The 26,526-nt window shown below is 41.7% G+C and overlaps 1 protein-coding gene and 1 long non-coding RNA gene across 2 annotated transcripts in view; one reads left to right on the top strand and one right to left on the bottom strand.

Annotated features, from left to right (window-relative positions):
• The window catches only part of parvg (parvin, gamma), a 32,090-nt gene extending 21,987 nt beyond the window's left edge, over positions 1–10,103 (top strand). Inside the window, exons 10-14 of the mRNA XM_067999780.1 lie at positions 1,631–1,692; positions 2,550–2,618; positions 6,074–6,175; positions 6,918–6,990; positions 9,509–10,103. Coding sequence (XP_067855881.1) covers positions 1,631–1,692; positions 2,550–2,618; positions 6,074–6,175; positions 6,918–6,990; positions 9,509–9,582 — 380 coding nt within the window. The 3' untranslated portion in view covers positions 9,583–10,103. The remainder of the gene's footprint in view (positions 1–1,630; positions 1,693–2,549; positions 2,619–6,073; positions 6,176–6,917; positions 6,991–9,508) is intronic.
• On the bottom strand, positions 55–23,789 carry LOC137334798 (uncharacterized). Its single transcript, XR_010966246.1, has 2 exons — positions 23,724–23,789; positions 55–3,223 (listed from the first exon to the last, which is right to left on the bottom strand). It is a non-coding gene; the product is annotated as an uncharacterized lncRNA (long non-coding RNA).
• Between the last annotated feature and the right edge of the window lie 2,737 nt (positions 23,790–26,526).

Below are 26,526 nucleotides of genomic sequence, written 5' to 3'. Positions count from 1 at the left end.
TGCATGTTTAAATAAGAAAGATTTGACAGTTATGTAAAGGAGTCAGTACAGTACCTGTTTCCAAGCTAGGTTTTATTTCATAACATATAACACGTTGTTAAAAACTGATTTCACTGACAAATTCCCGAATGTTTCCAGGTTGCTGGGTGTGTAAAAAAAAAATCCAAATTCTATCGAATTTTGACCAGCAAAAAGACACATTCTCCCAGGTCTTAGTGGATCCCAAGATGCACGTGCATTGCGTTAGTGATGTCATCACACACATTACATGATGATGTATGTTTGAAATGAGTGTGATGATGTCACTGATGTATGTGCATCCTGGGACTCGACTTTCAGCACCACATTCTGGAAGGGAGATAAATTGAGGCAGGCCCTTTAAGTACTTAAGAGTTTTAGAGAGTATTTAAGTGCAGTCTCAGGCCTACCACATCTAACCCGTGGTGGCAAAAGGAAAAGGAAGTTGTTTTTCAAAGAGACAATGTGCCAACATTTAACAGGCTCTCATGCTTAATAGACAACATTCTGATTACTGGCCACCCAATCACCAGCCTGAAGTACACCACTGATCAATGAAACAAAGTAAGAGCACTTATGGTTTAAAATAGAGGTTGAACGTGAAAGGAATGGAAAATATGCATCAGGATGTATGTGTATTAGGTTTTATACTGGGGAATGATAGTAACACTGAAGCAAAATGTATAACATGAAGTATATTTGAAAAGCCTTGATAATGACTACAGCTATGCTTATAACAAAAAGGATCCACTACATACAATGATCACAGGATACTGTTCAAAGCACATGCTGCAAAATTAAATTTTAGTATCAATTATTTCATAGTTATCAGACTTAAAATAATTGTGCTTTTTGTGATACTATGGTGATGGTGTGCTACTTTAAACATACGTTTTACTAGTCAACATTTAGCAGTGAACAGTCCGTTCACAAATACTAGAAATGTATTTTACTGCTAAAATTGTATTTTATACAGTATTTTATAATCATGGAAACTTACATTACATTGAGTACACTTATACCCCTTTTATAGTGTTTTTTAAAGCTTTTTTTCCCCTTTGATTGATTGTCTCCTTTTTGATGAAAAACTGAAAAAACACCCAAGTAACTCCAGGCTTTTAAATTGGTATTAAAATCTGACTTTAAATGTCTTTATGTACCCACAGACTGACCATGTTGTAGTGATCAGCAGTATCAAATCTGTCTCCCTTCCGTTAGCACACTCAATAAAACTCTTAAATGAAATGTTGGTTACTTATTAAACTATTTTAACCTTTTTAAGTGCTGAATTACACAACCTTAGGCAGGCACAGCATTACATTGAAGCACAGTTAGTTGTGTGCCATTCCTCTCTGTTTTATTTATTTTTCAATTTGATTTTATTGTAATATTTCAAATTGTCTTAAATGACTTCTCCTTTCAAGGCTACAAGTTCTTGGTTTAAAAAAATAAGATTGGTGGCTTGCTACTGGGTCTACAGCATGTTTGAATGAATTGTATTAGAAATTAAGAGTTGCAGTGCTTTCAAATTTATTGTTTCATCTCACAGTAAGAACTCCACGCTGTGGAATGATAGTATTAGTCTGATATTTATTGTTTTCTATATTTTCAGAAGTTGATGCCATTAATGATCTGTTTAAGCTCGGTCCTGACAAAGTGAAAATAGTGCAACAGGTATTACATTTCCAGTTGAGTTATATTTCTGCTCATGCTGTTCTCTCTTACTTTTCTATTTTCCAATTCCTCCTGCAAAGACTTTGACTCCTCCTTGGGACTTTTCACTCTGTTAAAAGGCGCCGTATAAATGCAAGTTGTTGTTGGGGTACAGTTTCATAGATACCAGCAGCCCTCCAGTAACTCACCCAAATGCTGCTGCTTTATGTGTGGGCCTAGGGGAGCGAATGTTGACAGGCTATTTAACCATCACTGTCAGACTTGATCCTGTCCTTATGTGAGTCCCCGTACGCACACTCCTGGCAGGGAAATTGCATTGTGATCAACAACACGACGCCAGCTAACACTTTTCCCTATCTCACCACTGTCTTGAGTGTGTGTGTGTGTGTGTGTGTTTTCAAGCACACTTAAATGTATAATAGATGAAAGAATAAAATGTTTAAGAGAAAATCTCCATGCACAAATCCCCTTTCTGTCTTTTCCAATGTTAGCTGTTCCTATTAAATGAATAAAACTTTTAAATAAATTGAATAGCCTGGATTTACTTATTTAAGCAATATACTGCCTCGCTAAAGCCTTTTTGCCAAACAGTGTGTTTTGCTCTATTTCCAAGCATTTTGGCTAAGTGTGAAAATCGCCTAGTAACCAATTCAATGATGTTTCAGGGATTTTTCACCTAATCAGGTGTTAGACTTTTGCCAATCAGTGTGAAAACCGCCTCATCAGGTGCTAATGCTCAAGCTTTGCGATGTTCATAATCTACCCAACTTTTGGTGGCGCACAAAAACTTTGGCCAAGCTGATGTTTCTTAACTTAATGTTGGTGCAGAGTTAAACTGCATTTCTTTCTTCTTTTAGGCAATGCTTCATTTCGCTAACAAACATCTGGGACATTTAGGTGTGATTGTAAAGGACTTCAACACACAGGTCTGTATATTTTTTTGGATACCCTGGGCTAGATTTTTCACCCAAATGTGTGGAAAATCTTAACATTCTGCTTTTTGCTAAGGCTTTTGCTATAGATTAGAACATATTCAATGTAAAAGTAGGCTGCCATTTTGAAGGGGACTCCCAGCAGCGAACACGTTGAATTTCCCCTTCATGGGATGAAAACCCTGATGACAGATATTGAGCATGTCCAGTAAAGACCTGGGCTGTCTATAGAACTGCCTGTTTAGTGACACACAGCATGGCAGTAGGCAGGTCAAGTTCACTGAGATCTCAAAACGAATTGAAGCAGACTCAATAGTGTAATCTTTGTAAAGAAAATAAGAATTGCATTTCTGGAGATGTAACTTTGCATTGTCAAAATTGTTCCATAAAGAAGCTTCAGCTGATTTTCAAAAGGAACTGACTGTTGAAAAACTATTCAGATGTTCTCCATTGCAGCTCACCCACAACATAGTCTATTTATGGTGTATCTCCACTCAACAGGCTGAGCTCAACCTAAAAATGGTTTTGTCACGAGTTATCTGGGCAGCCTCAGTCCTGGGAACATTGATCATATATCAGGATCAGCTGGAATGTGGAATCTGCAATTGAAACCATTAAAAAATATTTTAAAAACATGCTTTATATAATATCTTGTCATGCCAGGTCTGTAAGCCACTATTAAATGTTTTATGGTTTTGCATGCAAAAGTTAGGTTTCTTATATTTCAGATGAGGTTTCGTGGCTGCCTGCAGGTCTATAATTAGCTGCAGCCTTTTGCAATGACCAGACAAGAGGTTTGCAGACCTGCCAGAAGTGATCATAGTGCACAGTATTATTCTGATCTGGGACTGCTCTCGAGAGGCACTCCCTGTAACAAATCGGCATCAGAAATGAATACCAATCTCTCATTATTTTTTTCTTACAAACGTAGTTAAAAGAAAGATTTGCATTTATTGGCACTGTTCATGACCTCAGGACGTTCCAAACGCTTTACAGCCAATTAAGTACTGTTGTAATGTAAGAAAAGCGGCAGCCAATTTGTGCACAGCAACCTCCCACAAATAGCAATGAGATAATGACCAGGTCACCTGTTTTTATAGTGATGTTGGTTGAAGGATAAATATTGGCCAGGACACCAGGGCAGAACTCCCCTGCTCTTCTTCAAATTAGTGCCATGGGATCTTTTATGTCTACCTAAGAGGGGACAGATGGGGCCTCAGTTTAACATCTCATCCGAAAGAGGGCACCTCCAATACTGCAGCACTCCCTCAGTATTACACTGAAGTGACAGCCTGGTTTATGTGCTCAAGTATCTGGAGTGGAACTTGAACAAACAACCTTCTGACTCAGAGGTGAGAGTGTTACTGCTGAGCCACGGCTGACACTATAAAGTAAAAATACATACAGAACTGGCTATGGCATCCACTTAGATTTTTGATGAGTATCACCATGAGTTATGTGGGAGGCCTCGCTTGTGAAAATCATTATCATACTGCACCACTCTCAATATCTTTTACTAATGTGAATATTTACATAAACACTGATCCCCTGGTGAATCTGTGGGCAAAAGCATTACCCAGTCCAGGAAGCTGCTGAGTGAACTGACCTAACAGTGGTAGGGATGCTACAATAGGCCTCAGTGTCCTGAGTTAGGGTGAGCTAAATCGATTAGGATTCTACAGTTCAATGACTACTTGTGTGTGGATGTTGGGTGAGGAACAGGAGCGGGCTCAGCTCTGATGCTCCCATAGTTTAATAGCCTTCCATAAATCACTGCCGAAGCTCACACGCAACAAGTGGTCAGGTAGTTGAATGCCCAAGGGCTGTGAGCACCTTCAGAACCATAACAACAACAATTTGTATTTATAATAGCGCCTTTAACATAGTAAAATGTCCCAAGGTGCTTCATAGGAGCGATTATCATCAAAATTTGACACCGAGCCACATAGAGATATTAGGACTGGTGACCAAAAGCTTGGTCAAAGAGGTAGGTTTTAAGGAGCATCTTAAAGGAGGAGAGAGAGGCAACGAGGTGGGAGAGATTTAGGGAGGGAATTCCAGAGCTCAGGGCCTAAGCATCTTGAATTAGCACCACCAGGACCGGGAGAAGTTTTGGGAAAAACACACCAAAGAAGATAGAAATTGTGCATCTGGAATGAGGTGTGCACAGTACTGTGTGATCACCCCCATGATCTGTAACCATTAACTCTGGTTACCCCATCCTCCCAGCGTTCATCTAACCTGCCACACAACAAGCAGCCGATGCCTGGAAGTAAAAAAAAAATATAGAATGGTAATATGTCTGTGAGTTGTGAGGAGGATGCAAAGAGGCTCCAAGACGATTTGGACGAGTTGAGAAAGTGGAAAAATACATGGCAGATGCAGTATAATGTAGATAAATGTGAAGTTATTCACTTCTGAAGGAAAAACAAAGGCAGAGTATTATTTAAATGGTGATAGATTGGGAAATGTTGATGTACAAAGGGACCTGGGTGTCCTTGTACGCCAGTCACTGAAAGCAAACATGCAGATGCAGCAAGCAGTTAGGAAGGCAAATGGTATGTTGGCCTTCATGGCAAGAGGATTTGAGTATAGGAGCAAGGGTGTCTTACTGCAGTTATACAGGGCCTTGGTGAGACCACACCTGGAGTATTGTGTGCAGTTTTGGTCTCCTTACCTAAGAAAGGATATACTTGCCATAGAGGGAGTGCAGCGAAAGTTTACCAAACGGATTCCTGGGATGGCAGGACTGTCGCATGAGGAGAGATTGGGTGGACTCGGCCTGTATTCACTTGAGTTTAGAAGAACGAGAGGGGATCTCATTGAAACATATAAAATTCTGACAGGGCTAGACAGACTGGATGCAGGGAGGATGTTTCCCCTGGCTGGGGTGTCCAGAACGAGGGGTCACAGTCTCAGGATACGGGGTAGGACGTTTAGGACTGAGATAAGGAGAAATTTCTTCACTCAGAGGGTGGTGAACCTGTGGAATTCTCTACCACAGAAAGCTGTGGAGGCCAAGTCACTGAATATATTTAAGAAGGAGCCAGATAGATTTCTAGACACAAAAGGCATCAAGGGATATGGGGAGAGAGCGGGAATATAGTATTGAGATAGAGGATCAGCCATGATCATACTGAATGGTGGAGCAGGCTCGAATGGTCTACTCCTCCTATTTTCTAAGTTTCTATGTGAGATCGTCCAGTTTATGGAACGATTGGTTTCAGCAAGTAAGTATCTTGAATATAGTTTAATTTCTTATTTCACTCTCTTATACATTGTGACTAACACAGTGCTTTAGTCTGTATTGGTAAAAGCCTGTGGGTGCCCATTCCTGTCCTATAGCAGAATTTTGTTGCATCTAAACAATAGTTATATGTTCATTATCTGAAAATAGACCAATTAATCTTCTCTCCTAACTGGATTCTGTCCATTATTATTTGTAACAGTTTTCCAACGGTGTGATCCTGATTCTATTAATTGGGCAACTAGAAGGCTATTTCATTCATCTAAGTGAATATTTTTTAAGTCCCTCAGATCAGAAGGAAAGGGTGAGTTTTCTAAATTCCCTCTCTTGTACGTGTCTCCTTTTCTTGTCTTTTTGCTTTCTAGAGCCCTCCTCCACAATACCATGTGTAGCTCCCCAGTTGAAAGGGAAGCAAAGGACTTCTTGCAGGTTCCTGAGCCAGGCAGGACACGCACGCAGCGTGGGGTCGACTCTCTGTAATTTTTCCTCCCAGTTGGGCAGAAGCGCAACAATTCTGCTCAGCGCCTCCCATAGCCAGCCATCTTGTGGTGAATCATGGGTACAAACCTGCTTCCCATCACACTGTAGTACAACTTGCTGGTATGTTGTGAAAGGCTACTACATGTGTAAACCATGTAGATTAGACTTTATATATAACTGTAAATTTCCATACCATAGATCATCTTTAACTCAATATGTGATTTCTCCAGCTCATCTGTTTACTTTGAGCTTTAAGTGATGGGAAGTTTCTAAAAGGCCTGTATGAGGGCCGCATTATAAAGTATACCTCTTTCTTGGCAGTCAGCTTCACAGCTGATCACTTCACCTTAGTGAGTCTCTGAATCTCTGAGCTTCAGCTTGGTTGGGCTTAATTGAATTCAGGGAAGAAAACCTGTCTGATTTCTACAGAAATCCTAATACAAAACTCAGGATTTAATCCAAATTTTCATCATAAATTCACTTGATATTTCTTATGGTCTTGAGTTAAATCCTGACAACTTCCCCTCCCCCACACACAGTATAACATCTGCTTTACTTGATTGCAGGTTCACAATGTCACTTTTGCGCTGGAGCTTCTTAAAGATAGAGGACTGTTGAAATATCCAGTCGACCCTGAAGGTCAGTGAACACCTAGTAAAATAAGGCAGCCCATTTTTAATTTTTAAAACATAATAGTTTAATATTATTAATATGGTGCAGTAGAATGACTGTTGAGCTGCTTTCTTTATTGTCATGTATTTGAGCTCCTGGACTGTGTGATGTGGAGGTCTCACACCAGCCATGCGCACATTTTTTTTTTAGTTCCATCGGTGTTGCTGGCAGTGATGAATTTTAGCCTTGCCAGAAACTGGAATCCATTTGAATTGGGCTACTTGGATCATAACAGAGCAGAATATAGCTTTGCCCACTTGAGGTTTAGTTAACATAGAGTGGAAACTTTGTTATTGATAGAGGAACTGGAGACATTTATGTCTGATGCTGCTTGAATTTACCTGAATGAAAATGTATCAACTGGAGGAAAGGCTTTATATAGAAATTATTGGGCCTCATTTCAACCATTTTTTTTAGCGCTATAGGACTGTAATGGCAACATCAGGACTAAATAGCTAATTACAAAGTTTATTGTAAACTGAAATGTAAAATGAGGTATTGATTTTGCAAACTCCTAATCCAGAAGACGGCCACGTTAGGCAGTCCCAGGTTAGTTTAATGTTTTAGTAATTCCCTCTCTTCATTCTAAAGTCCTGTACTTGGTTGATGCCACATATCACTGCTGTTCTGAAGAGAAGCAGTAACACATTTAGAGGTGATATAACATTAACTAAATGATTCCAGGTAAAGCTTGCAAATAATTCCTTGGTTTAAAGAATATATATTTAAAACTGAGCGCTGTCCCCAGGAATTAGAAACGACAAGTACATTATTAGAGGAGAAACAGTAGGAATAGATTAGCATTGACACTGGTCGTTAACCTGCTTTTTTATATAGATACCCAGGTCAGACACCTGAACACGACGAGTTACTATGGAAACAGATTTCTACTCTTTTTAATTAACCTATAAGGAGATGCTGGGTTGCCCCAGTGTCATCAAACAAAAAATCTGACAAATGGACCTGCTTTTAAAGGGGCACAACCAATAGAAAACTAAATTATAAAAAAACAAAGGAAGCTTATTAAATAAGAATATTTTTGTCACGTGACAGTGCTCTCCAGCCCCTGGTGCCCACCGGTCACGGAAAGCCTCAAGCCTATTGGCGGACACCGCGTGCTCCTTCTCCAGGGCCACCTGGGCACGGAAAAAGCCACAGAAGAGAGGCAGGCATCCGGAGCGACCACCCGCAGGGGCTGCGTCTAAACTGGACCTGTGGACCAGGCCCAGGAGCAGACCCACGAGGAGGGCCTCCGACTTGCCCACCCCCTCCGCACCTGCTTCTTACATCTGTGTTCTGTGCATAGACTGCAGACCAACTGGAATCAGCTTTATTGTATACGAGATTACACAGTCTACAGTGTGCAGATACAAGGCAGTAACACACCAAAAGGGATCAGATACCATTGTTTTTAAGACTCTTTATTTAACAATGTTAATAACTGCCAAAATCAAGTTTAGACTATGCAAACCAGAATAAAGGAGAAAACCATATACATCAACAATTGTGTAATATACGGAGCTATTACCTTTTACAGTGTAGCTGTGTGCTATTTTAGTAAATTACAACTAAGAGCAGATTTTGTAGAAATTATTGCGCGCTGGTGGAAGGCACAATGGAAGGTACAGCTATGGCCTCAGTCCCTTTACCCTCTCTCTTAAATGGGTTGCTCTGGACTACAGGAATACATGTTTTGTACATGTGCTGATGTGTACTGTCAGGTATGCAGAGCAGTCACAAGATTAGGATTAAGACAAAGTTGAACACTGTGAAACAGACTCAGAGGGGTAACAGTGCAAATGGTATGGCTCTGAAAATGGAGAAAATATAAGTTTAAAATTGAAGGAAATTTCACGGAAGAAGCTGAATTGAAATTATATTGAAAAGTTATTAAGTGAGAAGGGGAAGGTTGCATGAAGGAGAGCAGGGGGTGTTAGTAAACTTGCACTTAATATGTCAAGCTAATGTGGAACAGCAATAAATAAAGCAAACAGAGTGCTGTACTACACTGCTAAATCAGTAGTCTATAAATCACGGTGAAATGGTTATAGTGCTCTGGTCAGACTACACCTGGAGTACTGCGTCTAGTTTTAGCCACAGAGACAAGGGAAATGTTCAGGTCAGGAGGTGATACAGAGAAGAGTCGTAAGTTTGATTCCTTACTTCCAAGGATTTAGATATGAGATACATTAGAGAAACTGGGGCTCTTTCTCCGAAGGCAAGGGATCTGTGTAGAGAACTTATAAAAGTATGGTATTAGTAAATCTGGAGCATTGCTTCAAGCCATAACTGGACAAGGGAGCATAGGTTCAAATTGGGTGAGGAGAAAACTGTAGAGCCAGTTAGATGGTGTGATTAGGGACCGTGATTGTGGAAGTTTCCTTTTGATCGGAGAAGCTAAGGTGGGTTCAGTGACTTTCCTTATCGGTATTTATCTTATGATTAAACATAAAAAAACCTCTCTTTTTTCCTCTTCTCCCCACAGATATTGTAAATCTGGACAGCAAAGCCACAATCCGAATCTTGCATTGCTTGTTTGCAAAGTACAAGGATAAGTGAAGGAGAGCAGGGCATTTGCATGCAGCATGAAGGCAACCTTCAAATGAGTTGATTCCAGAGAACCAAACGAGCAAAGAAAGGGAATAGTTTTATGTTCTAACACTCTGTAAACATCATAGCAGTTTAGAGATTCATGCAATATCTATTGCATGAAGTGCCTAAACTATTGCCTATTTTATCTCCACATAATTAGCTGAAATTATCAAGCAGCACATTTATTTTAGAATACTGAGACTTTATAATTTACATGTGGTTTGTAAATATAAAATAACAAACATCGAGTAAATTCTCTTTGTAATAAAAAAAAATGTCCAATGACAAGAAACCTGCTTAATGTAAAGAACCTAAGCCAGGGTTATTAAGAATTGAATAACATTTCACAACAAAATGTAACTAATTCAGTCCTTCTTTAATACTTGCACTCTGCCTCCTAAGCTTGTCAGTAAGATTTAAGAAGCTTCTGTGGATTCTCAGTGCTCCTGAATAGTCAGCTGAAATAAACTTAATAGCGATGTGAGTCACTGCAGTATTGTTCTTAAAGGGGCAATGTTGTCCAGCTGGGCAGGTGATTAATTATACTAACATTTTGGTAAATAGTTTAGCTTCTGCACTGAAATGTGTCATCAGTCATTAAAAATAATCGCCCCACTGAGCTGCTCTGATGCCTCAGCGAGTGAATGTATTGTCTAAAGTGGAACTGGGCCACATAGAACAGGAATGTCCCAAGTTTGATTCTTGGTCTGTGCTGTGTTAGTTCAGCTAGCACACTAATGGGAGTGATAGAATTAGCCAGGGAGGGAAAAGTCAGTCAGGGCTTCTGCTTCTGATTAATATTTAATGATCAGTGCTGAAATATGTGCTTGTGGAAATCAGGTAAGGACAAGATGAGGCTCAGCTATGATGCTTCCATCCCCCAAACTCAAATAGTCTGCCCAGCACTGATTGACTAGGCTGACACGAAGAATGACCACAAGTACCAGCACTCATGGCGTTGTATCCCAGCATGGGTCACAGAAGAGGAGGTGGAGAAAACCACTGCTACTAATAGAGATGATGTGGAGATGCCGGTGATGGACTGAGGTTGACAATTGTAAACAATTTTACAACACCAAGTTATAGTCCAACAAATTTATTTTAAATTTCACAAGCTTTCGGAGGCTTCCTCCTTCCTCAGGTGAATGTTGTGGAAATGAAATCTTCGAATCCTTCGCATTTATAAATCACAGAACAATGCCTGGTGATTACTGCCCGTTGCCAAGGCAATCACAGTGAGCAGACTTAAGACTGGTCACACTTGTATTACATTTTTTTAAATTTCAAAGTATACTTTATTTCATAAAATTTAAGGATACATGCAGTTCAATGTAAATATTACAATTCAAAACAACATAATACAGATCATACACAAGACAATCCCATTATTACAATTCAAAACACAATACATATCTTCTAATACATGGTGTATAATACAAGGTGGGATGACTTTATAGGGTGGTCTTTCCCCATACAGCCTTTGCGTAGGCCCTTTTTAAAAAATTTTCAAATTATACTTTATTTCATAAAATTTAAGGATGCAACACAATTTAATGTAAATATCACAATTACAATTCAAAACAATACAATAACCCTTACATTCAGTGGGAGACTTCCATCTCATTAATCTGGACTAGGTTTGAACCTGGGTCACAGAGAGGCAATCAATGTTGTAAACCTTTGTGTCATCCAACCCTAATGTGTCGATTCAATGAAAATGATGTACTGAAAAGATCTCCACGCAGTTCAATACTGTTGCAAGGGAAGAGCATTTGGATCAGTGAGTTCCAGCTTTCAAGCCGAACTTCCTGATGACATACTGTTTAATCATATTATTTAGAAAGCGTGGACTTTGCTCTTGTTGGCTTCTGGGGAGGGGTTTTGTGCCTTTTTTAACCTTGTGAAAGAACAAAACCCTCCCCATGAATGCCTACAAAATGAACCTTAAACAAAGGTTTACAATGAAACTATGGCAAAAGCAGTTCTCATCCCGTGATTAATAAGGTCATTTCCATCTTTATTTATACAGTATTTTCAATATTTTAAAATAGTTAGAGCTAAAATGGAAGCTATAGAGACTAGAGTCTAATCATCAGTTTAGTCAGATTGCTTGTTCTATACAGGAGGTTTACTTGAAGTGGTAATAAAATTATACCTGGCCAAAGAATTAACAGGTATGTGAGACCTAGACAAGGTGTGAGCACTTGCAAATTAGAATGGTAGGCAATATCCTGTATCTTTGTGGAATTAATGAAGGAAGATTGACAGGTTTTTCAGAGGTTTAAGAGGTTTTTGAACGATTTCATTCTGAAAAATGCTCCTATAGGCTTTCCTATACAATTCTAGAAAAATGTGTAAAATAGACTTCAGGCCGTGGTATTTCTAGGGTCAATGTGCTGCTTTATGCTTATCGGAGAGCTCAGGAAAGCTTGGTGGGCAACTTGTGCAATCTCTGAAGTATAACTTGGTAAAACCCTGGTCCACACTGCTCCTGTTCACAGAAAGGTGCACGGCCTGATCACAGGAGGCATGGATCTGTCTGTGGAAACTGCAGTTTGCCGTGAACATGATAAAAAGAAGTTGGGATAGAGGCTGAACTGTTAAATGAGCACAAAACTGTAATGTCGGGAAAAGCGCAAACCATAACAGAGAGCTTTTGATAGTGGCTGAAGTCTGACACAATTTCTAATGGTGGTGGGGGGAAAACAGCAAAATGCTGCATATGCTAGAAATCTGAAACAGAAAATGCAGGTCGGGTAGCATTGTCGAGAGAACATGTCGACGTTTCGGGTATGGAAACCTTCCTCAGAACTGCTTTTCCTCACAATATCTAATGACCTTGTTTAATGACAAAGTGTGGTTGCTAATTTTGACCATCAGATGGCAGTCTCACCAACATAATGCCAAATGCAATCTGAACTGTGTGAGATTCTGACTTAATTCTATAAAGTTAGAAAAGATGTAAACTTGAGATAGCTAGGCAATGGAAACCTAATCAGGTTGGGTTCAGATTTAATTAAGTAGTTCTGGGAGCTAACCTCCATTCCTGCATGAGTATCACATGGTCTGATTATGTGAGATAGCTTACATAGCTCATTGTACATTGCAGTGGCGAAGACTTGTCTCCACCCTCCCATGCGACCTACAGGTAGGTTGGATGATGTAGGTCAATGTTTCTAAATCTTGCTCCTCTGTGATTTTAACATTAGCTTTAGTTCTCTCATGACTGTGTTTTTTCACCTGGTAGCTTGCAGGTTTTATATTTTATTCTACAATCACAAGAATCTGGCTCTAAGCAGGAACTTAGCAGGCAATAGAAATCAGGGGCCACTGTATGCAAAACACATGGTCCTGAATTTAAGATCTGTTACAAAATTAACAAATAAGTTAAGAAGAAATGCATTTGGAATAGTATATCTGGTTGTGGGGGTACTCCCTGTTTGAGCTGAAACTTCCTTCAGTTAATTGTTGGCAAAACTGAAACCATCCCCTCCAGCTCCCACAAACATCTACTGGTCGTGACTCCATCAAACTCCCCAACTGCTGCGTTAGGCTAGGAACAATGCTATGGATCTTTGGTGTACTGCTCTACAACAACAACTTGCATTTAAATAGCGCCTTTAACGTAATAAAACATCCCAAGGCACTTTACAGGAGCATTATCAGACAAAATTTGACATTGAGTCACATAAGGAGATATTAGGACGAGTGACCAAAAGCTTGGTCAAAGAGGTAGATTTTAAGTGTCTTAACGGAGGAGAGACAGGTAGAGAGGCGGAGACTTTAGGGAGGGAATTCCAGAGCTTATAGCCTAGGCAGCTAAAGGGACGGCCGCCAATGGTGGAGCGATGAAAATCGGGGTTTTGCAAGAGGCCAGAATTGGAGGAGTGCAGCTCAGCTTCCTCCCCCACATCTGATCTGTTGCCAAGACCATTTTTCCTTGCCCCCGCAACACCATCTGTCTCTGCCTCTACCCTTTGGCTCTTCTTATTCACGTCTTTACTACCTTAAGCCTCATTTTTCCAAAGCTTTCCTTTGTATTCTCCCTGCCTCCACAAATTACAACTCACTCAAAGCTTTCATCTACACCGAGGCCCACACCCCCATCACCCTGTCATTACCACTTAACTGACTCCCTGCACTCCAGCAAATTGACCTTAAGCTCTTCATCCTAGCCTTCAAATGCAATCCCCAACCCTCCACCCTACCTCAGTGATCTTCTCCAGACACTAGCCTGCTCCTTGATCTCCATACTTTCCACTCCACTATCAGTAGCTGCTCCTTCATCCATTATGTGTCTGCCCCCAGAACTTCCTCAACATCTCTGCCATGTCAACTCATTCCCTGCCTTCAAAGGCTCCTAAAGACCCCCCTCATCACTGCACTTGCTCCCACTCCAAACTCAAACCTGGCTGATTCGTTCAGATTGGGCTGCAACAAGGCAGAAAATCAGAGACAATCCTTGGGCTTGTGGAAAGCAATTGTTGAACCATTTTGCAGTTCTGAGAGAATATTTGGGGGATTTATTTTACGCTTTATTTCAAATGTCATGGCTATGCATCATCCTTGGACAGAAGGCAGGATGCGTTGAGATGGAAATTAAAATTATTGAGGATGAGAAGTCGCTCAGTACAGAGGCTGAGTGAGGATATCTCGGTGAGAAACTTGGCATGCAGCTTGGGTGAGTAATAGGGAATGAGGATTTTAAGGCAGAAGTGAGGGGTGAAAAAGGTGAGATGCAAGCCTCCATGGCCTCGCTCCTCCCTATCTCTCTAGTCTCCAGCCCTAGAACTTTGTGTTCCTCCAACTCTGGCATCTTGCACGTCCCCCACTTTCTTTGCCCCACCATTGGTGGCTGTGCTTTCAGCCATCTAGACCCTTAGCTCTGGAATTCCCTCCCTAAATCTCTCCACCTCTCTCTCCTCCTTCCAGATTCTCCTTAAAGGCTACCTCTCTGACCAAGCTTTTAGTCACCTGTCCTAATGGGCCAGATTTTCCTCTGAAAATAACGGCGATGCTAACAGGACTCACCATTATTTCTGTGCACCTGGTACAGCAACTTCTGGTGACTGCACATGCGCAGTCAACGCGGAAATCCGGAACTTGCTCTATGAGATGCCCTGCTCCTCCCTAAGCTTCTCGAGAACGACATTTCATTGACTGACTAACCATTCAGATGAATGGAACAGCGTGAAGTTCCCGCACTGACCTGATGGATACAAACTAATCTCACCAAAAAAAGGTACGGCAAGTCATTTAACTCTTAAAAACACTTTTAACGGTGTGGTAAGTCTTAATCACTCTCAAACAACCTCTCTGGCACTGAAAATTAACTTTAACAAGTGTGGAGTCTCATTCCTTCAGATTTTAATTGTTGTTGGACATTTTTTTTTAAAAATGACATTTTTTTGCTTTTTATCTCTGTCTCTTTTATCTCTGCCTCTTAATTCAATTTCTTACCCTCTCTTTATTTTGTTTTCTGTACCTGATCTGACATTGAATTCACTATTCTAACTTACACTTCCTGGTTCTGACTCTTCACTGCTTATTCACTGCTTCATGTTAAGGGGTTAAGGGGATAGACAGTTGCTTGAACCGTTCACACAGGTCCTTGATGCCCTGTAGAGGGCCCCGCCCTGGATTGAGGGCCCCATGGGAGGAAATTGCCGTGAGAAAAAAAAAGTTTATGGGTAAGTGCAACTCTATCGAGCAGCAGGCGCCGTTCGTTCGCCACTCAGAGAAATGTCTGGGCCATAATCTCTTTAGCTCGGTGTCGATTTTTGTCTGATTACGCTCCTGTGAAGTGCCTTGGGACGTTTTACTACATTAAAGGCACTATATAAATGCAAGTTGTTTTTGTATTGAATAAACTGTACATTAAGCTACTCAGAATACATCAAATAATTTAACTCTTTGTCCAGTCGTTCACATGAATTACAGCTAGAACCAAAGGGGCCACTTAACTTTTAGTTTGTCAAATTAGAAGGAATCATGAAGTGTGGGAATTTTATGGTAAATGTGCATCACTGTTTACAAATTTTCCCATTCAAGTGCTGAGAAGGAGAATTCCTCCACAGTTGTATCTGATAAAACAGATGCTGAGATATACTTCTGTAAACTTAAATAAGTTTCCACACTTCACAATTCCTTCTAATTTGACTCGGAATAAAAATAAAATAGTTCCTGTGGTGCTACTGCTTTTAAATATTTTGTGCTGTACACTGTAATGACGCTGATAGTAACTCATCCGGTAATTGGAAATAGAATTAAATTACTTGATATTGTGCTCTAGGTTCAGTATATTGTTCAAGGGGCCTTGTGAGACTGCTGAAGTTACACCAGTAAAGGATCCACATTACTGGGGAAATCAATGCCAACAAAATATTAACACACGATGGATAATGAATTGCTCGGTAATTTACTCTCCAAAACAACTTGATAACACAGCTCAGATATCCTATTCTGAGGTCTAATGCGGTAGGATGTACAATCGCAAGGAAACACCAAATCGTTTCTGCAATGTTATCCAGGGTTTTAAAATGTATATCCATGTAATAAGCTCATTGTCTGTTATTTATAATTAACGTTGGACTCCGCTTAAAACTAGAATCCAATCTCTGCATTCAGCTGATAAACATAAATCGTTGGAGCTCACTTTGACGTTTTGTGATAATGTCTGATCACCTCTGGCAGCTTATTTCCTCTGTCTGAAGTCCTAAAGGGATGCTCCAGGCTGGAGGTTCAAATTTAACTGAATAGGACTAATATCAGTCACTTGTTTAGTTTCTACTTTGTTGCTAAAAGAAGAAAGACACTTCCATCTACAGTGTATCTGCCTCACTCCAAATACTGCTCTCAAAATGGCAATAATGCTATGGTTTAGAATTGCTGTTCATGGTGGAGAATTGCAAAGTTGACCACTGTAGTGATTATCAGAGAAACTTTGAGGGTTCCATTTGATTCCATAGGGAGCTGAGTCCAATAATTTTATAATTTAGAATTTTTTAAGTCTGTTAAATTGGTGTCCTGCTGTACTATGTTTGCATCAAATTTATAATGTATTTGGTGTATTGCACCACGTTTTGCATAAAGGAATCACTCACTAGATGCCTTACAGTACTGGTACACAGAAGCTGAAACTTATGAAAAATTTGTCAAAAAGACATCCCAGTGTAATTCACAAGGAACCTTCCAGTGATTGTCATAAATTTAAGTTTTCAGTTTTTTTCCTGCTCTCCTGAACATGCTGGGGTGGAGTTCCATGAACGTCAGCAGCCCTCTGTTATCCCACCTGCTCGCCCAAGCAACCAATCTTTCATATATGAGCCCAGCCTTGTGGTTGTCAGTGTGCTGTCCACATCCAATATCCATACTTGTACACTTTCCATCCAGAATTGCTGGATAGTGGTCAAGAATTGGGATCCCAAGCTGTTGAGATCATCTTAATACAGACAAACCTCCTGGTCCGTATAGTCCAGTAATGCACAAGGCCATCTATTCGTCCACTGAGAAATCGATAGCTACAAATTTAACCTTTCAATCTGAATGTCTTTATTGGCAAGTGCATGGGGCATCCATAAAATAGCAACAAGTTAGACTTAATTTTAATAGTCATTTACAACACTATTGTATCTATTGTAAACCTTGAAGGATTGGACTGGGGATGGGTGTAGTTTTGTTTGCTAGCACTCAGGAATTGGGAGGAAGAGGTTTGGCATATAAAGTAAAATCTGGAAAGTTCTATCAAGAAAGTGAGAGAGCACGAGGGGGAAGACTAAGTGCTCTTGCAATTGCTGGCTTGTATCAAGGTAATCAACTTTTGATTAAATATTCTCTGTTCTACATACATAGCCGTGTTTGGGGCTTTGTCTGGAAGTTATTGAAGGCTCTTATTGGATGTTTGAGTCTTCACACGTTACAAAAAAGTAATGGGGGTGGAGTGAAAGTAAGTTAATCTCAGGGTTCAGATATTAATAAAACAAATGAGTTTCAACTTCCAGGTTGATATCTTTCTGAGCGCCTCCACTACAGCAACAATACCAAATTGCATTGATACAATGCTGTAAGATAGAAAAATATCCCAAGTGGTATCTACGCAGGTGTCATCAGACAAAAATAAATGCCAAGCTAATGAAGGAGACATTAGTAAAAGCCCATGGGATCCAAAAGTAGCTAGTTGCATCCAAAATTGGCTCAGTGGCAGGAAGCAAAGGGTAATGGTTGACTGGTGTTTTTGCAACTGGAAGGCTGTTTCCATTGTTGTTCCACAAGGCTTGGTACTGGGTCCATTGTTTTTTGTGGTATATATTAATGATTTGGACTTGAATGTGGGGGGGCTTGATCGAGAAGTTTGCAGATGATACAAAAATTGGCCCTGTGGTTGATAGTGAGGAGGAAAGCTGTAGACTGCAGGAAGATATCAATGGACTGGTCAGGTGGGCAGAAAAGTGGCAAATGGAATTCAATCCAGAGAAGTGTGTGGTAATGCAATTGGGGGGGGGGGGGGGCAACAAGGCAAGGGAATACACAATAAATGGGAAGATACTGAGAGGTGTAGAGGAACAAAGGGACCTTGGAGTGCATGTCCTCAGATCCCTGAAGGTAGCAGGACAGGTAAATAAGGTGGTTAAAAAGGCATTTCCTTTATAATCTGAGGCATGGAATATAAGAGCAGGGAGGTTATGCTAGAACTGTATAAAACATTGGTTAGGCCACAGCTTGAGTACTGCGTACAGTTCTGGTCACCACATTACAGAGAAGATGTGATTGCACTAGAGAGGGTACAGAGGAGCAGAGGAGATTTACAAGGTTGTGGCCAGGGCTGGAGAATTTTAGCTATGAGAAAAGATTGGATAGGCTGGAGTTGTTTTCTTTCGAACAAAGGAAGCTGAGGGGAGATTTAATTGAGGTATATCAAATTATGATGGGACTAGATAGTGGATAGGGAGGACCTATTTCCCTTAGCAGAGAGGTCAATGACCAGGGGGCATAGATTTAAAGTAATTGGTAGAATGATTAGAGGGGAGATGAGGAGAATTTTTTTCAGCCAGAGGGTGGTGGGGGTCTGGAACTCACTGCCTGAAAGGGTGGTGGAGGCAGAAACCCTCAACTCATTTAAAAAGTACTTAGATGTGCACTTGAAGTGCCGTAACCTACAGAGCTACGGACCAAGTGCTGGAAAGTGGGATTAAGCTGGATAGCTCTTTTTCGGCTGGCACGGACACAATGGGCCGAAAGGCCTCCTTCTGTGCCGTAACTTTCTATGATTTTATGATTAGGTGGGGGGGGTGGGGTGTGACCAAAAGCTTTGTCAAAGATTGGGTTTTACCCCTGGCTTTTCTTCTCCACTATAAACAGTCTTCTTAAATCCCCCTCCCCTGCCTCCTTCACCCTCACCTCCAACAACAAGTACGAGGAGCACATGGACTTCTTTGTCACTAAGGTTGAGACCGTCCATTAGGCTGCCTCTGCTGCTTCCCTTCCTTCCCCTAGCCCACCAACCCAAACTTCCCCTAAGGTTCCCCTCTGCTCTAGCCCTGAACTCGCATATTTCTCTAGTTTCTCTCCATTCTCCTCTCGTGCCCTTTCTGAGCTCATCTTGACCATGAGACCCACCTCATTCTCCCTCGACCCTATTCCACCAAACTGCTAACCACCCAACTTCCCTTTCTGGCCCCCATGTTAGCTGATATCGTTAACGGTTCCCTCACCTCTCGTATGGTCCCCCTCCCCTTCAAATCTGCCATCATCACGCCCCTCCTCAAAAAAGCCACCATTGACCACTCTGTCCTTGCAAACTACCACCCCATCTCCAACCTCCTTTCCTCTCCAAAGTTCTTGAACATGTCGCCTCCCAAATCCATGCCCATATTTCCTGCAACTCAATGTTTGAATCCCTCCAATCAGGTTTCCATCCCTGCCATTGTACTGAAACGGCCCTTATCAAAGTCACAAATGACATCCTATGTGATTCTGGGAAACTATCACTTCTCATCCTTCTCGACCTGTCTGCAGTCTTTGATACGGTTGACCACACCATCCTCCAACAGCGCCTCTCCTCTGTTGTCCAGTTGGGTGGGACTGCCCTCGCCTGGTTAAATTCTTATCTATCCAGTCGTATCTAGAGAATCATCCACAATGGCTTCTCTTCCCACTTCCACACCGTTACCTCTGGAGTCCTCCAAGGATCTATCCTTGGCCCACTCTTATTTCTCATTTACATGTTGCCCCTTGGTGACATCATCCAAAAACACAATGTCAGATTCCACATGTACGCTGATGACACCAGCTCTAGCTCACCACCCAGTACTGGATAAGCAAAAATTTCCTCCAACTAAATATTAGGAAGACCAAAGCCATTGTCCTTGGTCCCTGCCGCAAACTCCATTCCCTAGCCACCGAATCCATCCCTCTCCCAGGCCACTGTCTGAGACTGAACCAGACCGTTCGCAACCTTGGCATCCTATTTGACCCTGAGATGAGCTTCAGAACACATTTCCATTCCATCACCATGACTGCCTACTTCCACTTCCGTAACATTGCCCGTCTCCGCCCCTGCCTCAGCTCATCTGTTGCTGAAAGCCTCATCCATGCCTTTGTTACCTCTAGACTCGACTATTCCAATGCTCTCCTGGCCAGCCTCCCATCTTCCACCCTCCATAAACTTGAGCTCATCCAAAACTCTGCTGCCCATATCCTAACAAAGACCAAGTCCCATTCACCCATCACCCCTGTGCTCAAATCCCTCCATGGCCTCACCCCTCCCTATTTCTGTAACCTCCTCCAGCCCTACAACCCTCCAAGATCTCAGCGCACCTCCAATTCTTGCCTCTTGAGCATCCACGATTTTAATCACTTCTCCATTGACGGCCGTGCCTTCAGCTGCCTAGGCCCTAAACTCTGGAATTCCCTCCCTAAACCTCTCCACCTCCTTTAAGACGCTCCTTTAAAGCTACCTCTTTGATCAAGCTTTTGGTCACCTGTCCTAATATCTCCTTATGTGGCTCCGTGTCAAATTTTATTTGATAACGCTCCTGTGAAGTGCCTTGGGATGTTTTACTATGTTAAGGGCGCTACATAATTGCAAGTTTTTGTGGTTAAAAGAGGGTCTTAAAAGGAGGAGAGTGGTGTTTATGGAGGAATTTCAAGTGGATGGGATCTAGACTGCTTAAGGCGCAGCTGCCAATGGTAGAGGGAAGAGAGGATGCATTAGATGCAGAGTCACAGGAATGCAGAGTTTGAGGTGGGGGGGTTATAGGACTGGAAGAGGTTACATAGATAGGGAGCGGCAAGGCCATGAAGGGGTTTAAAAGTGAGGATGAGAATTTTAAGCTCAAGGCTTTGGGTGATCGTGAGCTAATGTAGCGCCTTGGGAAGTTTTTCTACATTAAAGGCTCTATATAAATGCAAGTTGAAATTATTCTCTTTATTAAACATAAGATGATGTGACAGCATTGGACCTAAAAGGATTACAAATAATTGATTTAATAATAATTAATTTCAAGGTTTAAAATAATCAATTTAAAAATGGAGACAAACTTTTAAAAATGCATTTGCGTGACTTGGCTAGTGAGATGAAACACTCTTGAAAATAAAACATTTGACTCGTGTAATGGTTGCATGGGAAAATAATTTTTAATGAATCAATTTTAAATGCACCACTAGTTCTTGCTGGTAAATTGTTTCCAGCAGTGGATTGGCACTGAAATGTGTGTCTGGGAAAATGTTAAGCTCCCAGAGCTGCTTTCACTGACGGCTCTGCCAGAAAAATCCACTCAAAGCTAAAACCTCACTTGAGAAGTCGCTACAGGATGAAGTAATGCTAGCAACCTGATAGAGAAGACCTGTAGGAGTTTCCTAAAATGTTTTGTCATTCACTAAAGTACAGTTTATGGCTGTTCACTTTATTAACAGTTAAAATTTGCTAAGAATTTTACAGTGTTCCTGAGACCGTATTGGATAGCTCTTTCAAAGAGCCGGCACAGACACAATAGGCCGAATGGCGGCCTCCTGTGCTATATGATTCTATGAGTACTGATTCTTGTATAGTGTAAAAAGGTTTTGCACACCGCAATTTGCCAACCCATTTTCTCCCATTCTGTTCTCAAGGTGCTGTGCTAGCAGCTCTCCAACCCAAATGGCCAAGACACGGAGTGTTGGCAGATTGATCAACCGCAGAAGGAACATAGGATGAATCTGATCACTCAATGTTCACAACCACTTTCCAGTTAGAATCTCTGGATGGAAGTCGGGGACAGGAACCCTGGCTAATTTTCTCCCCTTCCCCAGCCCAGAAGGACTGAAACCGATTATAGTAGCCCAATTATTGACCCAGTTGAGATCAGCTAACTGTTTGAGGATTACTAGTCCTTTATCAGGTGGTATATTTACTCACAATGCTATCAGGGAAGCTGCTTTGCATACTTTAAAGAAAATGTAGTAAGTATTGTTCTAAAGAGGGCACAGTTTTCTAACAAATTGCCACAAGGTGACAGTAGTTCTTCACAGTACACCAACTGTTCCCATTTTTCTTATTGGGGAACACCTACATTTATAGGATAAGCAAAGGGAAATCAAGAAAACTAGTAATTCCTAAAGGCAAGAGGTGGGGAGGAGAGGGTCACTATTAGGTCAAAGTGATTTTAAAACTTGGATATTGCAGCATGTGTGGGACAGAACAGACAAGCTGTATGTATCTTCATGGCAATGTAGCCAAGCCTCACCAGACCAGCAATTTACAATACATGGGGTCTATTGTACAGGTGGCACTATTGAGGTAATGAGATATGCTAGTCTCAGTCAGGTGAAATTATTCTCTTTACTATTTAGAAAAATATCAGAACAATAACATTGTTTCACATTTTCCTAATGTCTTCTCATTCATATCAGCACACGGGGAAAGTACTGAGGGAAAACAAATATAGCCTGTACGTGCTAACCGATAAAATAAAGTGACAGCTTAAAAACAACCCTGAATATGCAAAGAGGGAGAATTAAACTGAAAATGCTGTGGAGCAAGGGCTTGTCATGATCTAAATTACAGGAATATCCAACATTCCACCATATTACAGGGGAAAAACATCCAAAGTACAGTTTGCAGCATTGGTGGCTTAGGAAGGATCATTTGAGCACTGAAGGCATGAGTTTATTTTCTCAGGTGAACTGGGGACTTGACCTCCTCCCTTCAAAAAATGTTGATCTTTGACACTTTATTGGGGGTATTTTCCAGCATTGTAGAGCCTACTATATTTCAAGTCAGAAATATGTTTTCCTGAAAGGGTTGCAAGTATTTTCAATATGAAAATAAAACTAGTTGGGCCTTCATTAAAACTTTACAGAGTTCAGTTCCTTCATTGGGAATCTAGCTCTAGGTATTGACGTAATTATTTATATAGCGCCTTTGCAAAACAGTTCTGATTTTTTTTGTGAGAGAGGTGGGGAGAGAAAATCATGTTCATTTATGAACTAAAACCTATTACAACACACGCTTACAAATAATCCCAACTGGCAGGACCGTCAAAATTTACAAGATCAACCTGGCTTGTTATCACTTTTGTTCCTCTCCCAGCAGCCTGTAGGCAGGAAGAGGATCCCCTGGATTGATGGTGTGCTGATTTAACTCTTTTAAATAAACAATTTTTATTTTTAAGTGGCTTCAGAAGAAATAAAAATGAGTCAATATCATCAAAACATAACTTTAGACCAAATCTTAATGAAGGGCCATACCCAAACATTGGCCCTGATAATGCAGGGAACATGGAGATCCTGCCGAATTTAATAGCAGGACCTCGTTTGAGTTTGTTTTCTCCGTTTCCCGGCCGGCAGCCAGCCAGATTGAGAGGTTGGCCAGCCGTCGGGTAGAAAGGTCTGTGGCACAAGGTCGCAGTCGAGGACTGGAGAAGAGTGGGGTGGGGAAGAGATCACGGGTGGCGGGGAAGGCCTGGAGAACGCAATGGGCGGGGGTGGGGGGGGGGAGTGAATAGATCGTGGATCAGCCTGGAGGGGCGGGGGTCATCGGATCGTGGGGAGGGTGGCCGATCGTGGCAGGTTAGCTTGAGAAGCACTGCTGCACCTCCTAACCCATAAGCAGTGGTTTAAAAAGTACTTACCTGCTGGATCCGGCCGTTCTCGCCTCCCTTCAGCTGCGGGGTTTCCCGAGCCCTGGGAAACCCGGCCCGCAGCCGTTAAATCTAAAAGGCACGCGGCCTCATTAACATATTTAAATTACTGACCCACATCTCAAGAGCAGGTTAGTCGCCTGACCCTAGAAATTACTGTGCTTTATTATTAGCTGAAGAACATTTAACATACTGAATATGACATTCCTTTGTTGCCTGTTGTAATTAACTCATTTAAAATGAACAGGTTTAATGGCTCTGTTAAAGTAACAGACAGAGGACTGTCATATGAACGTATTAAACATTCACCCGCTATTATCGCCCAGTCACTTTCTAGAATAGGTTGCTTTTTCGATCCTGTCAAAAGGTTTATTATTTCTTGTTCCACAATAAAAACCAATCCATTAAAAAAATAATCAAGCGTGAAAAAATGTGGTTTGCTGGAACAGACAACAGGAGCTAAGGTTTGTGTTCTCAGCTGGTCACGATTGAGTGCATTCAGTCTGGGGTTTACAATCTATAATTATTAATGTCATTCTTAACATTTCCCTATGGATGTTGACTGCTCCAATATGGATATTGCAGGTTCTCTCCCTAGATACTGCATGGTAACAAAGGGGCCTTCATCCTCAGTGAATAAGCAGCTTACAGAATATAAGTGTTGGAACGAACACTGCATTCACATCTAAATAGACCAACAGTTCTCATCACACATTATAATAGTACACCATGGTAAAATATGAAGAATAAGAATCTCAGGGTGCATTTACAAGTTAGTGTTTGGTGTGAAACTATTTCAGGTTTGCACCAAGCCTTGTAGATCTTCAGTCTTATTCTACTTCACTGTGGTGTCAGATTTAGGCTCCATTTGTTCTATTACTGGAGTGTTGGTGTGAAATAAAATTGCATTGCACCTGCACTATGCCCGAAGTGTAAATGCATCCTCAGTGTAGTTTTTTTAAAAGTAAAGCTCATCAGCACTGCAACCCTTATTGTATTTTCAAATCCTGGCAATTCCATAAGTGCCGGTCATTTTAGAGGTGATCAGAATGCTCGAACAAAGGCAGTTAATGCATTCACAGTAGGGAACGGCGTCTTTATATTTGTTAAAAATGGCTGCAATTAATCTTGAAAAAAATAAACCTTCCCATAAGACAACAATTGAGTCTACTCTTGATCATCAGCAAAGTGATGGAAGGTGTCGTCGACAGTGCTATCAAGCGGCACTTACTCACCAATAACCTGCTCACCGATGTTCAGGTTGGGTTCCGCCAGGACCACTCGGCTCCAGACTTCATTACAGCCTTGGTCCAAACATGGACAAAAGAGCTGAATTCCGGAGGTGAGGTGAGAGTGACTGCCCTTCACATCAAGGCAGCATTTGACCGAGTGTGGCACCAAGAAGCCCTAGTAAAATTGAAGTCAATGGAAATCAGGATGAAAACTCTCCAGTGGCTGGAGTCATATCTAGCACAAAGGAGGATGGTAGTGGTTGTTGGAGGCCAATCATCTCAGCCCCAGGACATTGCTGCAGGAGTTCCTCAGGGCAGTGTCCTAGGCCCAACCATCTTCAGCTGCTTCGTCAATGACCTTCCCTCCATCATAAGGTCAGAAACGGGGATGTTCGCTGATGATTGCGCAGTGTTCAGTTCCATTCGCAATCCCTCAAATAACGAAGCAGTCCAAGCCCGCATGCAGCAAGTCCTGGACAACATCCAGGCTTGGGCTCATAAGTGGCAAGTAACATTCGTGCCAGACAAGTGCCAGGCAATGACCATCTCCAACAAGAGAGAGTCTAACCACCTCCCCTTGACATTCAACGGCATTACCATTGCCGAATCCCCCACCATCAATATCCTGGGGGTCACCATTGACCAGAAACTTAACTGGACCAGCCATATAAATACTGTGGCTACAAGAGCAGGTCAGAGGCTGGGTATTCTGCGGCGAGTGACTCACCTCCTGACTCCCCAAAGCCTTTCCAACATCTACTAAGGCACAAGTCAGGAGTGTGATGGAATACTTTCCACTTGCCTGGATGAGTGCAGCTCCAACAACACTCAAGAAGCTCAACACAATCCAGGACAAAGCAGCCCGCTTGATTGGCACCCCATCCACCACCCTAAACATTCACTCCCTTCACCACCGGCGCACAGTGGCTGCAGTGTGTACCATCCACAGGATGCACTGCAGCAACTCGCCAAGGCTTCTTCGACAGCACCTCCCAAACCAGCGACCTCTACTACCTAGAAGGACAAGAGCAGCAGGTACATGGGAACAACACCACCTGCACGTTCCCCTCCAAGTCTCACACCATCCCGAGTTGGAAATATATCGCCGTTCCTTCATTGTCGCTGGGTCAAAATCCTGGAACTCCCTTCCTAACAGCGCTGTGGGAGAACCTTCACCACACGGACTGCAACGGTTCAAGAAGGCAGCTCACCACCACCTTCTCAAGGGCAATTAGGGATGGGCAATAAATGCCGGCCTCGCCAGCGACGTCCACATCCCAGGAACAAAAATAAACATTTCCTTTGAGGAAACTAAAAAGGTTTTAAAACCTGGACGACAGGAGCTTATTATATCGAACCTCTTTGAGGAGAAATACTAAATACCCTTGTGCTGCAGTCTCGATGTACCTCGATATAACCTGTTACAGTGATGCTCAGGACCCATCAGCTTATCTTAAGACCTTTCTACCGTAAGTTTGTGTTCATGTGGGAAAAAGAAATGTCTAATCAGTTCTGGCAGGCTTCAGTCCTGCTTCCCAATAGATCTGATTAGTTGATACTGG

This window comes from Heptranchias perlo, chromosome 18, assembly GCF_035084215.1.
Source record: "Heptranchias perlo isolate sHepPer1 chromosome 18, sHepPer1.hap1, whole genome shotgun sequence".
Classification (NCBI taxonomy): Eukaryota; Metazoa; Chordata; class Chondrichthyes; order Hexanchiformes; family Hexanchidae; genus Heptranchias; species Heptranchias perlo.
Note: the sequence above shows the minus strand (reverse complement) of the source record. Positions and strands in the feature narration are given on the sequence as shown.